This window comes from Pan troglodytes, chromosome 22, assembly GCF_028858775.2.
Source record: "Pan troglodytes isolate AG18354 chromosome 22, NHGRI_mPanTro3-v2.0_pri, whole genome shotgun sequence".
In the NCBI taxonomy this organism is placed as follows: domain Eukaryota; kingdom Metazoa; phylum Chordata; class Mammalia; order Primates; family Hominidae; genus Pan; species Pan troglodytes.
The window spans coordinates 18,582,628-18,599,833 of NC_072420.2; the positions used below are offsets into that span (position 1 = coordinate 18,582,628).

General features: G+C 43.4%; 1 protein-coding gene and 1 pseudogene across 2 annotated transcripts in view; one reads left to right on the forward strand and one right to left on the reverse strand.

Annotated features, from left to right (window-relative positions):
* The first annotated feature begins 4 nt into the window (after positions 1–4).
* Positions 5–17,206, forward strand: part of CXADR (CXADR Ig-like cell adhesion molecule) — an 82,290-nt gene continuing 65,088 nt past the window's right edge. The window contains exon 1 of one of the 2 annotated variants that reach the window (XM_009445019.3): positions 5–193. In XM_009445019.3, the coding sequence (XP_009443294.1) occupies positions 151–193 (43 nt within the window). In that variant the 5' untranslated portion in view covers positions 5–150. The remainder of the gene's footprint in view (positions 194–17,206) is intronic. The other variant, XM_001156087.7, reaches the window with a different exon arrangement.
* LOC101058502 (basic transcription factor 3 like 4 pseudogene) lies at positions 5,438–6,090 on the reverse strand (annotated as a pseudogene).

The window sequence follows — 17,206 nt, forward strand, 5'->3', positions numbered from 1 at the left end:
CCTGCCGAGCGGGGGCTGGGAGGAGGGGCGGAGGGTGCAGAGGTGCCGCCGCCGCCGCGAGCCAGTCGGGAGCGCGCGAGGCGCGGGGAGCCTGGGACCAGGAGCGAGAGCCGCCTACCTGCAGCCGCCGCCCACGGCACGGCAGCCACCATGGCGCTCCTGCTGTGCTTCGTGCTCCTGTGCGGAGTAGTGGGTGAGTAGGGGCCATGGGGTCCTCAGCACCCGCCCAGCCCGGGGGCGCTCGCTGCCCGCGGCCACCCAGGAACAATGGGGCGTGGGGGAGGGGGCGGGCGCGATTTGGGGGCGCTGCTGCAGGGGCGGCGGGGCGGGCAGAATTGCACAGGGGCGCTTTTCCTGGGCCGGGCGCTCCTGGAGCCGTCCCGTAGGGAGCCGCGCAGGGCGCGCGGAGTGCCCGGGGACCGAGCCCTCGGCGGGGGGTGGAGGCGGAGGGGCTCGGGCGCGGCGTGTCGGGTGCGCCTCGCAGCTCTCCCATAGCATTCTCTGCCCCGGTGCGGGCTTGCCTTTCTTTGCTGTCGCCGTCTCCCTTGTCAGCCTTCGTGTCGGTTCTCTCCAGCGTTACCCGATTTCAAAAGCCTTGGGCGGCGAGTTTTCAGGTGTCGAGTCGCCCAGGCGGGGAGGCTGAATTGCAAACGCCATTATTCAATGGACATGGAGCTGCCCGGTGCCTCGGATCGGCTAGGCTACCTCTAGGAAAGAGGCGCTGAGCGAACGCCAGCCTGGACGGTGTTAGTCTCCTGGAAGCAGCTCGCCCAGGCAGGAGCTGCTAACCAGACGCGCATTGTGAAGGAGACCGTGGAAAATCAAAAGTGGGTTCCTGCAAAAATGTAGCATTGGTTTCTGCAGTCCTTGGGCGAAGTGCAAAGGAGAATTCAGTGACCTCGTTTTTGAGTTTGTAATGAGTCGTTCATTTTGGAGATAAGACGGGCTGAGTTGTACAGGGTAATTGCTAGAGGATTTGCCAAGTACGTTTGTCGACTGCTCCTTTCTCTGGGAGGGGAAAAAAGGCATGTGAAAAATGCGTGGACCATTAGGAGGCGTAATCATTTTGACACTTTAAAAAACGGATTTTCCATGTCGGTGTTTTAACCAACTGATCTTGTTTGTCAAACTAAGCACTTGCTGCGTTTTATAACCAAATAATTCATTTTTAAAAATCCGTAGGTGGGATCCTAGGAGGCGCACTTAGTATAGCCTCTGGAAGGGTAATTTTTTGTTGTTAGGTGCTCTGAAGCAGGATCTAGTGGCCCTTTCTGTTGGGATGGCTCTCTGCTTCCTGTTGAAATGTTAATTCCATTGTTGGATGCCACAGCTGTGAGCGTTACTCATGGGATCAACATTCTATTAGCAAGTCTAATCTTCGATCTGAGCCTATAGCACTACCTCCACCTTTTTGATATATATCATTTAGACTTGGCGGGCTGAAATGTCCAAAGTAAGCCTTCCGGAGAAGATGAAGGGTCATAGAACCAGTTTACAGGTACATTCCCACCTTTCTTTCTTTTTTTTCTTTTTTTTATCTAGGCCGAACCTGAAGATGAAGTTGAGAACACAGTGTGTTCTCTGGAAAAAAAAATAATAATAATAGTTTTAGACCACATCTAAAGCAGAAAAGTGGAAGAACATAAATTATGTGGAGGAACTTTTTTTTTTTTTTTTAATGGAGTTTCGCTCTTGTTGCACAGGCTGGAGTGCAATGGCGTGATCTTGGCTCACCACAACCTCCGCCCCCCGCGTTTAAGCGATTCTCCTGCCTCAGCCTCCTGAGTAGCTGGGATTACAGGCACCCCCCACCATGCCCGGCTAATTTTTTTATTTTTAGTAGAAACCATGTTGGTCAGGCTGGTCTCAAACCCCCAACCTCAGGTGATCCGCCTCCCTCAGCCTCCCAGAGTCCTGGGATTACAAGCGTGAGCCACCATGCCTGGCAGGAACTAGTTGTTGTTGTTTTAATGGGAATATTTAGATAATTGGATTTAATTTTTTTTTTTGGAATGCCTCACTTTGATAGGAACAATTCTAAGAAATAATATTTTGATGCAGAGAGTCATTGTGCTCATAAGGTATACACGGGTACAGTGAACATCTACTCGAAGGGCCAGTGTCTCAGCTAAACAAGGCAACTATCTTTATTCCAGTTTTTCAGTTTAAGAAACAGCTGAGGCCAGGCACGGTGCTTGTAATCCCAGCAATTTGGGAGGTTGAGACGGGAGGGTCATTTGAGTGTAGGAGTTTGAGACCAGCCTGGGCAACATGGCGAGACCGCATTTCTACAAAAAATACAACAAAATAAAACCCAAAAAGAGCTAGCTAGGTGCAGTGATGCTTGTCATAGTCCCAGCTACTCGGGAGGCTGAGATGGGAGGATTGCCGGAGCCTGGGAGGTCTAAGCTCGTGAGGTCTAAGATCATGACACTGCTCTCGAGCCTGGGCGACAGAGTGAGACTCTGTCTCAAAAAAAAAAAAAAAAAAGACATGCAAATTGATGAATGGCTTTATTTCTTCAGATATTTCTGACCATTTAGAAATGCATGGGTATGGGCCGGGCGCGGTGGCTCACGCCTGTAATCCCAGCACTTTGGGAGGCCGAGGCGGGCAGATCATGAGATTAGGAGATCGAGACCATCCTGGCTAACACGGTGAAACCCCGTCTCTACTAAAAATACAAAAAAATTAGCCGAGCCTGGTGGCAGGCGCCTGTAGTACCAGCTGAGGCTGAGGCAGGAGAATGGCGTGAACCCGGGAGGCGTAGCTTGCAGTGAGCCCACATCGCGCCACTGCATTCCAGCTTGGGCGACAGAGCTAGACTCCGTCTCTGAAACAAATAAACAACAAAAAAGGCATTGTTATTAACTCAAGTTCACTGTTAACATGATTGACTCCTACTTTAGCAAAACAAGGAAAAGACTCATTCAGATTATACCGTCAGTGATATTCCTCCAGCACTGAAACAGTTTTGTGGTATACTCTGGCTGCAGATGGGACTCCTTTCGATGCATTTTTATTGGCTGCCTACTAGTGAGTCATACTACTAGTAATCAGTAGTAGCAGCAGTAGTAAGCAGTGGCAGTAGCAGTAGTAGTAAAATTAAACCCTTGATCAGTTATGAAATGCCAGATACTGTTCTAAGGGCTTTACATACCTATATATTCAATCCACCAAGCAACCCGAGAGGGTATTTATTATACTTATCCCTGTTGTACAAATAGAGAAACAGAGGCACAGAGTCGTTATATAATTAACTTGTGAAGATCACAGATTTGCTCTTGAATCTGTGTTCTCATCACACTATGCTCTTCTGTCCCTACAGCAGCCACTTTCTCTTACTACCACTGGTCGTCTGTCATTTATTAAGAACCTACTGTTGGTTTGACTGTGTGTCAAATACTGAAGGCTTTTATTATTAGCTCTTTAATGTCATAGTCTTAATTGAATACTTTGAGGCATTGTGAGGACACTAGTTTCTCCAGGGCTTGGGTTGACATTGTAAACTAATGTGGCCTAGGGACCTGCAGCATCAGCATTACTTAGGGATCTTGTTAAAGTTTGGGGTGGTGTTCTTCAATTGCCAACATGAATGGAACTAAAAAAGTCTGGTCTCCCAACCTCTTGTTAGCTATTTGATGGTGGCCAAGCCTCACTGTGTGTCTGTTGCCTTATGTGTCAAGAATGGGGATCCTGGGGCAGGTAATGGGGGTTGAAGGTGGAAGGGTTGGGTAGATGTTGGTCAAGGGATACAAAATTAAATCCATTATCCAACATGGTGACTATAGTTAATAACAATGTATTATATTTTTGAAAATTGCTATGAGTGGATTTTAAGTGTTCTCACCACAAAAAGTATGTGAGGTAATGCATATGTTAATTCCCTTGATTTAACCATTTCACAAGGCACACATATTTCAAAATAATGTGTTATATGTAGATAAACATACACAATTTTTGTCAATGAAAAATAGAAAAAAAAACAGAAAAATACCAAATTTATAAAATAAATTGAGGTGTTTGGATGAAAAAAAATACAAGAGCTTTGCCTTCATGTCTGTAGATCTCTTAATATATTATTGGTCTTGCATCTCAGATATCAAATAAAGATACGTAGCTTGACACAAAAGTTGGTAGCTGCAAGGTTAAGCTGTATTAGTTTGATGATGGGCCAGGAAATGATATATTTTCTAAATTTTATCCTTAAATATTGGCTGTAACAAATGCTGATATAGCAAAACGTAAGCTTCTATTAGACAGCAAGAGGGAAACTTGAGTGAATGAATGCAACTTACCTCTAAGTCCTCTTAAAGGAGGTAAAATAATAAATACTGTGTTTTACCAGTGCTCCCCACAAAGCATTATTCTAAGCATGCAGGAGGTTATAGTGAGCAGCTACAATAGTAAGATCCAACCCAGAGGTAGGTTCAAGGCCAAGAGTAGGAGAGTGGTTGAGGAAATCCTCTTAGGGCCAGTACCATTTCATAGAATGCCCATTTGTGTTGGAGGATGAGTCTGTGGCCTATTTTCTTCTGATTCAAAAGCACATTCCCAATTTCAACCTTGCTGAAAAAGAGGCATTTTTGTACCTGCTATTAAGAACAGCTAGGATACAGGATAAGGCTGGCATAAAATTATTTAGCAAGCACATGCTAGCTATTCCAGTTTGAAATCTACCAAACTGTAAAATCGGGGAGAAATAAAAAGTTGAAGATGAAGTTGTTGTTCCTCAAGATGAGGGAACAAAATCTTACAAAAGGTGGGATTAGGCACTCGCTTAACTCTATATGGAGAACATCCTTCTCAAGCTAGGTGGAAGATGAGGAAGAATATTACCAAAAGCTGACCAGGCCATTTGGAGACCAAAAGGAAAGGAAAAAAGGCATTTAGGAAGCAAGCTAGTAAAAGAAGTTCTTCTGGGTCTGACTAGGTAAGTGAATCTAAGGGAACCATACCAAAGATATGTTACCCATTACTCCAGCATGAAGCCAGTGGCAAAATACCTCAAGACATTTTAAACCCAGAGAAGTGTATGAAAAATATGATAGTTAACCAAGCAGATTAAAATCAAACCACTAATGGTAAAAATCTCTTCAGATCTGAAATCCAAGATACTCACTTTCCATTAATTCTGTGTCTTATAGGGGGAAAAGAAAAGTAACAAATGTAAAGATTTTTTTTTTATTTCTACTGGGGAGGGAGGAGGATAAATAGAACTGTTTTCCAATTTGCTCTCCACTGTATACACACATACCCACACACATACATAAGCAAACATACACCAAAAATACCCCAAACAAAAAACAAAAAAACCAGGAATCAAAACCCAAAACACCCTCAAACTGCACCAATACTTCATATTTTGACCAAAAAAATATCCTGGGAGGAAGGCAAAATGCAAAATCAAATGACCGAAAAATGCTGAACAAACAGCATTATTAATATGCAAAATATTTATATTAGTGAACTAGTAACAGGTGATGTTCTCTGTCTGTAAAACTTTGGAACCACATAGCTGATTTGTTAAATCTAGTCCATGCCAGCTTCCAAAAACCATGCCAGCTTCATTCTTTGATGCCTCATCAAAATTTTCTACAAGATCGGGAACATCATCATCCTCCTCATCAATGTCTTCTGGTTTTGCTGCTTTACTGTCCAAGACTTGCCGTGGGAACCGTTCAGCTAACTTCCTAAGGCTTGTTAAACTGTCAGCACCAAGCTGACTTAATATTCCAGGTAGCATTTCTGTGATTGGTTTGGCTTCTGCATGACCAGTAATTGCAAAGGTGTTAGCAGAAAGGGAAGCTTGGACTTTGGGATTGTTGAAGTGAATAACTGTCCCATCATCTTTAATCATGTTCACCTCTTCAATACCAACTATATTATTCACAGCCAGTTTTTTTAGAGAACTCTGAAGCTTTTTGTCATCAGCCATGGCTGTTTTATGTACCACCTTCTTTCTGCGAGCTGTACCCTTGCCCCCTATCCGGACCTGAGCCTGAAGTTTGGCTAACTTTTCTTGATTCGTGCTGTTGGTAAATCTGAAGCAGGGAGGGTCCTCCAGCACCAGCACGCGGCAAGAGCAAGATGGCTGCCCGATATGCCCCCTCTTAATCTTTTCATTCCTGCGATTATACCACCATCAGAGGAAAAATGCCTCCCCTCCAAGGCAAGCCTCCCTACATTGGCTCCTTACCCTGTCTGTTGTGGGGTCTCCATCGATTACCAACTTAGCTCACTGCACTAGATCAGAGGACAGGGCCATTACCTATATTCATTGTTGCAGTCCCTGCATGGTCTTGTGGCTCCTGGCAGACAGCTAGTGTTCAGCAAGTCCTTTTTGCATGACTGAAAGTTTTCAACTTCTTTGCCACTAGGCCTGTGTGTATGATAGAGCTCTCTTCAGTTCATCACTCTCTCCCTTCTCATCTAATAAAGATGGTCCTTACAGTGATTATTCCACTAGTCATGTCTGAGTCAGTTTTTAATCTAAAGAAGCTGAGCTTCTGCTTTATCTTTGACCTCGTTCTATTTTTTTCTCCTGCTTCAGTCGCCAAAGGTTACAGTAATGCATGTGCCAAATTGGTTTATCTCTTTGGAACTCCTTGACACCTATTTTGGTTCTTTCCCACCCTGTTGACCTGTGCTTTACTGTCTTCTAAAATAAGTCCCTTAAATGTCAGCCTTCCTTATAGTTTAGCCCATAGTCAATCTTGACCTTAAACCTGGGTGACCTCTTGTATCCATCATGGTAATCTCCCAAGTATTGGTAGTGAATTAAAAATATTTTCAGCTCCCAGCCTGGCCAACATGGTGAAACCCTGTCTGTACTAAAAATACAAAAATTAGCCAGGCGTGGTGATGTGCATCTGTAATCCTAGCTACTCAGGAGGCTGAAGCAGGAGAATTGCTTGAAGCTGGGAGGCTGAGGTTTCAGTGAGCTGAGATCGCGCCACTGCACTCCAGCCTGGGTGACAGAGCAAGACTCCATCTCAAAATAAATTATACGTATACACACACACATATGCACGCACATGCACACACACATATATATATATATAAAATATATATTTGCACCTCAACCCACCTCTGCTTTGGATCCTGGGCCACTATTTCCAACTGCGTAACTATTCAACTTCCATTCGAATACCTAACACTCTTCACTCTCCAAGTACACTCACCTGTTAATTAAGTGATACTTAATGTACTGATACTACTATGTGCAAAGCCATGTGCTAGGTGCCCCTACAATAGAATATGACATTGCAAGCTGCAAAAGCTTTGGCAGAATTTTCCAGTCAGATGGTACAGCTTTTGCAAAGACATAGAGATCTGAAGGGTTTGATATGTCTTGGGAGTTGAGTAGTTCAGTGCATGTAAGGCATCTAGCCAGTGCTTCTCAAACTTTGTGCATCTGAACGATTCTTACACGGAAGTCTAGGTGGGGCTTGTGAGTTTGCATTTTAACAAGTTTTACATGATGTCACTGCTGACCACGTTTTGTGTGGGCAAAGATCTAAAGGCCGTACTGAGAGCTTGGTGGGAGCTGACAGGTCTGTCAGGTTATGCACCCTAACCCCACGGTACTAAGACATTTGTGGAAGTGTCGAGAAGTAAGGTTATACGCTGAGATTTATTTTATTGAATGGCAGCTATGTAGCAGTTCTCAAGGAAGGTAGAACTGATAGAGCTAACACAGGAATCCTCTGGGATGATCTGGACGTAAGCAGTCCCTGTTGAAACACAGCAGAAGAGAGTTGGGCTTCCGCTTTGATCTGGAAAGCTTTCCTGAAGAAGATAGTAGTGGAACCTGATGTCTGGTTGCTTGAATGAGTAGCATGAAAAAGTTGGAGAGATTTCTGGCTTGAGTGTATGTTGATGTCACTAACCTATGGGAAATAAAAAGGAGCAAGTTTTAGGGAGATGACAATGAGCTTAAGTTTGGACAGGTAGTATTTGAGGTGCCTGAGAGGGAAGGAGGTAAAAAAATATCTGATAGGAAGATTGCAACACAGGACTGGATTTCAGGAAAGAGACAGACATTGGTGATACAGACTTGAGAATTCACTGCTGTTAGGTGGCGTCTGTGTAAAGTTAAGGAGGAAATGCAGGTAGGACTAGAAGAGAAGGTGAAATGTGAGGCGGGGGAAACATGAACTTCTAATAAGTACATGAGGAAGCAGCTGGGAGTAAGAAGGAGTGATAGGGGATATAGGAGACCTAGAGGATGAAGCTGTCCTAGAGAATGATGCAAAAGTGAGGCTAGTGGGTTTTAGCACTGGGAGACTGTTGAGAACATTCAGAAAGTTCCCATGGGGAAGACAGCTCTGCAGAGGTGAGAGTGAAGCCAGATTTTATTACTATTATTATTATTTTGAGACGGAGTCTTGTTCTGTTACCCAGGCTGGAGTGCAGTGGCACGATCACGGTTCACTACAACTTCCACCTCCTGGGTTCGAGCGATTCTCCTGCCTCAGCCTCCCGAGTATCTGGGAATACAGGTGCCCGCCACCACGCCTGGCTAATTTTTTTATTTTTAGTAGAGATGGGGTTTCGCCATGTTGGCCAGGCTGGTCTCGAACTCCTGACCTCAGGTGATCCACCCTCCTTGGCTTCCCAAAGTGCTGGGATTATAGGCGTGAGCCACTGCACCTGGCCAGGTGCCAAATTTTGATAGAGGAGTGGGCATCAGGTAAGTGGAGAGTGAAAAATAAACTTCACATTTGCAGGTGGTTTGACAGTGAAGCTTTGCATGTGTGGCCTTAATTCCAGAGGACAGTAGCATATCCCAGGGGAGAAGGTAGAAGCCAGCAGATAAAGACTCTTAACTTCCCTCCATCTAGGCCTACAGTCTTGTCCACATCATCATTCCACAAAACATGGTATTTCTCCTTAAGGCCAGTTCCTGAACTTTGGACCTTTTGGCTTCTCAGGGATGTCACTCTGTTATCCCATCTATTATATCTGGATTCCGTCAACTTTAACCAAGCTTATTTATCCCTCTTTATATTCCTTTGGTACTGTTGTCGCTTTGCCTTTATGTTTTATTTTTAAATTATTTATTTTTTTGAGACGGTGTCTCTCTCTCTTGCCCACGCTGGAGTACAGTGGGCTCAGGTGATTCTTCTATCTCAGCCTTCAAGTAGCTGGGACTACAGGCACTTAGCCTTATTTTTCTTCTTTCTTTCTTTTTTTTTTTGGAGACGGAGTTTTGCTCTTGTTGCCCAGGCTAGAGTGCAATGGCGCGATCTCGACTCACCGCAACCTCTGCCTCCCGGGTTCAAGCGATTCTCCTGCCTCAGCCTCCCGAGTAGCTAGGATTACAGGCATGCACCACCACGCCCGGCTAATTTTGTATTTTTAGTAGAGCGGGGGTTTCTCTATGTTAGTCAGGCTGGTTGTGAACTCCCGACCTCAGGTGATCCGCCCGCCTCGGCCTCCGAAAGTGCTGGGATTACAGGTGTGAGCCACTGCGCTCAGCCTTTATTTTTCTTTATTAACCAGATTTCTGGAAAAAATAGCCTGCATGTACTGACTGCATTATTTTCTTCCATGCCCACTAATTCTTCCATCCTTTGCAATCTAATTTTCATCCCCTTCTACTTCTATGAAACTGCAGTTGCTGTAGATTGCAGTTGACACTGTGGCTACATCCGGTGGTCACATCGTATCTTCAGCCTCTTAAACCCCAGCACAAATAGCTCTATTGAACAGTTTCTTTCTGCTCTTGAGCTATTCCTCATTTCCCTTTGTATGGTCCATTTCCTTCGTGTACCGTAAATGCCAACATTTCTCAGTTTATGGGTGCAGTTACTGTTTATTTGCCTACAGTCTCCAGTACATTTCTAGTCTCCCTTCTCCAACTTTACCCACATCAAAACCATCCACTTAATGTCTCTACACAGACTTCCCACAGGCATCTCCAGCTGATTCTGTTTCACACTCTTCTCTCTCATATTAATTGGCATTTTCAGACACCAAAATGCCCAGGCGAAAATATGAATATCTTACTTGGCCTTTCCTATTTTCCCATCTGCTCATATCCAATTTCGAAGTCATTGTGTCCCTCCAGCCACTACCTGTAATCTAGGTTATACCATTCTCTCTTCAGCTTGTTGAGATGCTTTCATAATTGGCCTCCTGTTGAGTGAACTTTACCCTGTCCTCCAGGCACATCCTGTTACTTACTGCAGCATGTTCTAACCTTTATCAAGCATGCCGATACTGTCATTGTTTTCTCTTGCCAGAATGTACATTTCATAGGTCAGGCACTGTTTACATTGTATTCCCAGTATATGGCACAGGGCATGTTCATTGCATAAATGGGGAAAGTTATGCTAGACAGGAATTCATGTTTGTAGGCCTGGGAAGGACCTAGAAGAGAAAGAGCATTTGAAGATCAAGAATAGATACCTCATGGAAGAGGTGAGCAGGGCTGGGCTCTGTGTCCTGCACAGGTCAGCTTTGTGTCAGCTTTGCCAGGTGTTCAGGGGTGGAGTTTATATCACCACTCACATTTAGTTCTCCTACTTGCAGCCAGTTCTCTCCCCTTCCCTTATTTCCACCTTTCATCTGTCATAGAAGTCATCATCAGATGAGAGTTGATGCTTTGTGTCATTAAATAAAGGAAATAATTGAGGCTGGGAACTTTGGATTCAGTTTATTTGGTGGCTAGCAAGTAGTTGATGTGAAGATAATTATTAAATTAAATTAATTATTAAAATAAGATAATTATTAAAATAATGCAGAAAACAATTAAAAATTATCCAACCAGAATGAGCTTATGGGTTTATCTTACTGTCTTTCATCTAACTTCTGTTTCTTAAGAAAACAAACCTAGTAATCTAGAATAATAATTGTTCAATTGGGTTTGGATTTAGGTTGGTTCTTTTTCTTTTTCTTTTTCTTTTTGAGACAGAGTCTTGCTCCATCGCCCAGGCTGGAGTGCAGTGGCACGATCTCGGTTTACTGCAACCTCCGCCTCCCAGGTTTAAGCAATTCTCCTGCCTCAGCCTCCCAAGCAGCTAGGATTACAGGCGCTCACCACCATGCCTAGGTGATTTTGTGTGTGTGTGTGTGTGTGTGTGTGTGTGTGCGCGCGCGTATGTATTTTTAGTAGAGTTGGGGTTTCACCATGTTGGCCAGCCTGGTCTTGAACTTCTGACCTCAGGTGATCCACCTACCTCAGCCTCCCAAAGTGCTGGGATTACACGTGTGAGCCACTGTGCCTGGCCTACATTGATCTCTTCTGTGCCTTCCCATTTGTCTTTCTTCCCTCACCTTATTGCCTCACCCATTCTTTTTTCAGTAGTTACCCAGGGCCAGGCGTGGTGGCTCATGCCTGTAATCCCAGCACTTGTGGGAGGCCGAAGCAGGCGGATCACCTGAGGTCAGGCATTCGAGACCAGCCTGGCCAACATAGTGAAGCCCTGTCTCTACTAAAAATACAAAAATCAGCTGGGCGTGGTAGTGTGTGCCTGTAATCTCAGCTACCTAAGAGGCTGAATCAGGAGCTACCCAGGAGGAGAATCGCTGGAACCCGGGAGGCAGAGGCTGCAGTGAGCCGAGATCATGCCACTGCACTCCAGCCTGGGCAACAGAGCAAGACTCTATCTCAAAAAAAAAAAAAAAAGTTAGCCAGTTAGAGGCTGGGAGTTGGTGGTGCGCGCCTGTAATTCCAGCACTTTGGAAGGCTGAGGTGGGAGAATCACTTGAGCTCAAGATTAGCCTGTGCAACATAACAAGACCTCATCTCTACAAAAAATATAAAAATTAGCCACGTGTGATACAAAAATTAGCCGGATGTGGTGGCACGTTCCTGTAGTCCCAGCTATTCGGGAGGCTGAGGTAGGAGAATCACTTGAGCCCAGGAGGTCAAGGCTGCAGTGAGCTATAATTGCACCACCGCACTCCAGCCTGGGCGACAGAGTGAAACCCTGTGTCCAAAAAAAGTTAGCCAATTAGACTTAAATTAAGCCTTTGAGTTTAAGTTGACTCAAGTTTTTGTAGTTTATTTCAGTTGGTGGGGTGTTTGCAGAAGAAAAGACTTTCTTGATCTATTGATAAAAAAAGGAAGATAGGAAAAGGGAAGGAGATAATAGTAACAATATTTTTAGGGTAAGTGTGAGATCAGTGGTATGGTTCAATTTGTCCTTTGGTACTTGGTGAGAAAAAGGATTAACAATTAAATTAACCAACATTTATACATACTAAGAAAATGCAAATTTCTTTGGAAACGTTAAAATCATTTTCATTCTTTCAAAGATATTTCTTACAAAGTGGAATGGGAATGGTTTTAATTTCATTTACTTCTAAGAAATAAAAGTATGTTAAGATTTTAAGAAGAAACAACATAACTAATTGCAGTTATTTTTTCACTTTCCCATCGTTAGATGTGTGTTCTATGTGAGTTTTAGACATTTTCAGAGGAAGGGTGGATTGACTGTATGTTTGAAGTCCTCTCAAGGAATCTCAAGGGACATACAATGAACCAAATTTGTTCAGCCCCCACCTTTGTTCAGTTGTTGGAGTGACTATCACTTATTCTCTTCAGTCTCTCTCACATGTATTTTAAACACTCGAATACTGGACAGTTCCCATGGGAGATTTCTGTCAAGGACCAGATACAAACTTTTGACTTTGTTTTGTGCCAGGGTAATTCTGCAGGAAGAATTGAGAAGACTCTTAACTTACTCAGTTGTACAGTGGAAATCTGATACTTCTAGAATGAACTTGTAAATCTGGACGAGCAAAATGATCATATCTTATTTTTAAAGACAATTGCACACGGATCTCATTTAGAGCCACTCTCTTAACCTTGGGATAGAAAGGACACATCATATTATTCTCATATATAGGAAACAAGTCCTAAAGCCGAGGCAATTGTGGCATTGGTGTTAGAACAGTGCTGTCCAACAGAAATATAATGCAAGCCACATATGTAATTTAAAATTTGCTAGTAGCCACATTAAAAGGCAAAAAGAAAAATGTGAAATGAAACAATATATTTTGTTTAACACAATACATACAAAATATGCTTTTTTCCCCATGTATTCAAATGAAAAATATTGAGATATTAAAATGTTTTTCGTACTTTGCCAGAATCTGGTCAGTGTTTGACCTACAGCACATCTCATTTGCACTAGCCATGTTTCAAGTGCCAGCAGTTACTGTATTGGTCAGCACTAGGAGTTTTAGTTCCAGTCATCTTCCACCATAGTCCTAGAACATTTAACCTGAAAAAGCATGGGGGCAGTGTGCCATCAAAACAGCTTTCTCAAATGGAACATGCCTTTGGAATAGTTTTCATGAGATTTTACTTCTAAAATCGTTATTTTTTTTTTTTGTCACATAGTATTTGTTTCCTGTTAGCGATGAGCTAAAATAGTTTCTTATTTCTTACTTAATCTCTTGTAGTCATCAATACATTTGTTACAGGCACACAAAATTGTATCAGCTCTCCTTATTCCATAGTTAAAGCCAATCACATCTTGAGTATAAAGCAGAAAAGTATATGCATAATAATTATATTTTTAATTTGCCTAGGGGGGGAAATAAATGCATTTATGGAAAGGTCCAAAAGAAGCAGGATAGAATGGCCCCAGGTAGTGGTTGCTGGGGAAATTTGAATTCACTTAGAGTTACTAAAAAGGCATCTATACCAACATTGGGGCAATCAGGTTAGACATGCTCACAACAGGGATAATTTTCTTATTGGAGTTAACTTTTTCTTCATTAACTTCAGGACTTTTCTATAAGGAAATACACTATTTGCTCATTTTGCTAATAACATCTGTGTCTATTTCTTGGATTTCTTATTTTTTGTGATCACATCTTTATAAGACACTTCATCTGGGTGGGTTTTGGTGTTTTGTTTTTGTTTTTGTTTTGCTAAATAGTCACTTTTCCTGTCTCATGTTAATTGAAGAGGAAGAGAAGCGAGCTACAAGTTTTATATGAGCCAGGAGGCAAAGGAAGATTTCCTTATATGGAGTGATACATATTATTCTATGAAGGTGATGAAAATATTCACCATGGCAACTGATCTGCCTTACCCATAATGCAAAATACCCTATTTGCATTTATTTTGCCAGAGAATTCTGAAATTAGGATCTATGTAGTAGAGAATATGAGGAAGGTAATATACTATTTCGGTTGAAAAGGAGAATAATTTTTCTTTTGACTAGTCAAGTGCAGTAGTAAGAAGGGGGGAAAGAGAAGAACAAAGAGTTGGATCTGTAACTGTGAACAATTGATTGAAATAATGCACTGCTTTTAGACCAACCAAGAAGAAGAATAGTTTTGACTAGAATTGGAATTTGAACGCTCCCCCAAGTTGAGTATGTCTGTGTGCTAGTGGAGTGGGGAAGGGTTGAGTCACAATCCAGTTCAGCAAATCTCTGCCAGGATGTTTACTTTTTAGCTCCCCTTATCTGATTTTCCATTGTAAATTTGTATTAAATATTTCTGATAAGCAGCCTCAATTCCTGTGGAAGTTTGAGGGCAAATAAATAATATGTACTTATGGGCAAGGCATTGTAATAGTTGCTTCAGGAGATTTAAATGAGTAACACACCATTCTAGTACTCTTGGCAAGCTTAAATCCAGAGGGAGGAGTCAGACAATTATTCGTGCAGCTATGGTACCAGGCAGAGCAAGGCAGGAATCATAGCAGATATGCTATCTGAAAATGTAAGGTATTCTGATTATTCCTTCCATGCCTTAACTGGCATCTCTAAACCATTTTTCCCTCCACCTTGGGAACCCCTCATCCTTTGAGACTTCTGCCCTTTGCTTATATCTAACTTATAGTTGCTGCTCCTTTTTTATTTTTTTATTTTTATTTATTTATTTATTTATTTATTTTTTAATGAGACGGAATCTCGCTCTGTCGCCCAGGCTGGAATGCAGCCTGCTTCTCCTTGTTGACAGGAAATGCTCAGCTTCATATTCACCCCCTGCCCCAGCATTATCTGGCATTTTAGTATTTACGTTTTACAATGCACTTTTCTAACATCCTTACACCACATTTTCTTGACCTTTCAAATACAGTGAAAGGTATTTTTTAGCAATTTTACTTAGGCAGTGCTCTCCTTATGCTTAGTTCTTTCTTTTTTTTTTTTTTTTTTTTTGAGACAGAGTCTGGCTCTGTCGCCCAGGCCGGATTGCAGTGGTGAGATCACGGCTCACTGCAAGCTCTGCCTCCTGGGTTCACACCATTCTCCTGCCTCACCCTCTCGAGTAGCTGGGACTACAGGTGCCTGCCACCTCACCCAGCTAATTTTTTTGTATTTTTAGTAAAGACGGGGTTTCACCATGTTGTCCAGGATGGTCTCAATTTCCTGACCTCGTGATTCGCCTGCCTTGGCCTCCCAAAGTGCTGGGATTACAGGTGTGAGCCACCGCGCCCGGCATGCTTAGTTCTTTTTTCTTTTTTCCCACGCTAAACCAGAGACCCTTTTTGTGAGATGGAGTTTCGCTCGTTACCCAGGCTGGAGTGCAGTGGCGCGATCTCGGCTCACCGTAACCTCCACCTCCCGGGTTCAAGCGATTCTCCTACCTCAGCCTCCCGAGTAGCTGGGACTACAGGCATGCGCCACCACGCCCAGCTAATTTTTTGTATTTTTTAGTAGAGACGGGGTTTCTTCATGTTGGTCAGGCTGGTCTTGAACTCCCGATCTCAGGTGATCCGCCCACCTTGGCCTCCCAAAGTGCTGGGATTACAAGCGTGAGGCAGCACGCCCGGCCAACCAGAGACCCTTTAATGCTTAGATCTTCACTTCTAAAATCTTGAACTCTAATGTCATGCCTCCCAGCTTTCTCATTCTGCATCACACCTTCTCCTTAATATCAGTGAGGCCTCCAGAGCCTTCCCCAACTCTCACACCCCTGCTGGTCTTCTGGCTACTTTAAAACCAGAATTTCGTCACTAGTCCTGGTCAGACTCCAGCTCCCGTTCCTGATGTGGATCAGTTCTCCGGGGCAGTTTCTTTGCTCCTACTCACGGACTGTGATGCACAGCTGTGTGGCTTGGGGAGGTACTTTTTATTGTCCAATTTGACTGGACTTTTTGTCTTTTTTTTTTTTTTTTTTTTTGAGACAGAGTCTCACTCTGTCACCTAGGCTGGAGTGCAGTGGCGCGATCTAGGCTCACTGCAACCTCTGCCTCCCTGGTTCAAGTGATTCTCCTGCCTCAGCCTCCTGAGTAGCTGGGATTACAGGAGCCCGCCACCATGCCTGGCTAATTTTTGTAGTAGAGACGTGGTTTCACCATGTTGGTCGGGCTGGTCTCGAACTCCTGACTTCGTGATCCACCCGCCTCGGCCTCCCAAAGTGCTGGGATTACAGGCTTGAGCCACTGCACCTGGCTTTTTTTTTTGAGACACAGTTTCATTCTCCCTCCCAGGCTGCAGTGCAGTGGCATGATCTTAGCTCACTGCAAGCTCTGCCTCCCGGGTTCAAGTGATTCTCATGCCTCAACCTGTTGAACAGCTGGGATTACAGGCATGTGCCACCACGCCCTGCTAATTTTTGTATTTTTAATAGAGATAGGGTTTTGCCATGTTGGCCAGGCTGATCTCGAACTCCTGACCTCAAGTGATCCACCCACCTTGGTCTCCCAAAGTGCTAGGATTACAGGTGTGAGCCACTGTGCCCAGCCGCCTTTTTGAATTAAGTACATTAATAAAGCATTAGAACATTATGTATTTAACACAAAGACAATTTGAATTTGCTTTTTTGTTGCTTATTCCTTCAGGTATTCTAAAATTTATTTTTAAGTAAAGCTTTTAATTGAAGTTATGACATGCACAGAATACCACACAGTTTAGACCATTAATTTTTATAAACGTACAGGGTAGAGCATTGTCACAAAGTGGCCACACCTGCATACCTAGCAACCTGATCCAGAAATAGAACCCAACCCACATCTCAGAAGCCCTGTCATGCCCCTTCCAGTCCCTTCCTTTACTATTTTTCTTTTTCTTTTTCTTTTTTTTTTAATTTGAGATGGAATCTCGCTCTGTTGCTCATGCTGGAGTGTAGTGGCTTGATCTCGACTCACTGCAACCTACACCTCCTGGGTTCAAGCGATTCTCCTCCCTCAGCCTCCTGAGTAGCTGGGACTACAGGCGCATGCCACCATGCCAGGCTATTTTTTTTTTTTTTTTTTTTTTTGTATTTTTTAGTAGAGACGGGGTTTCAC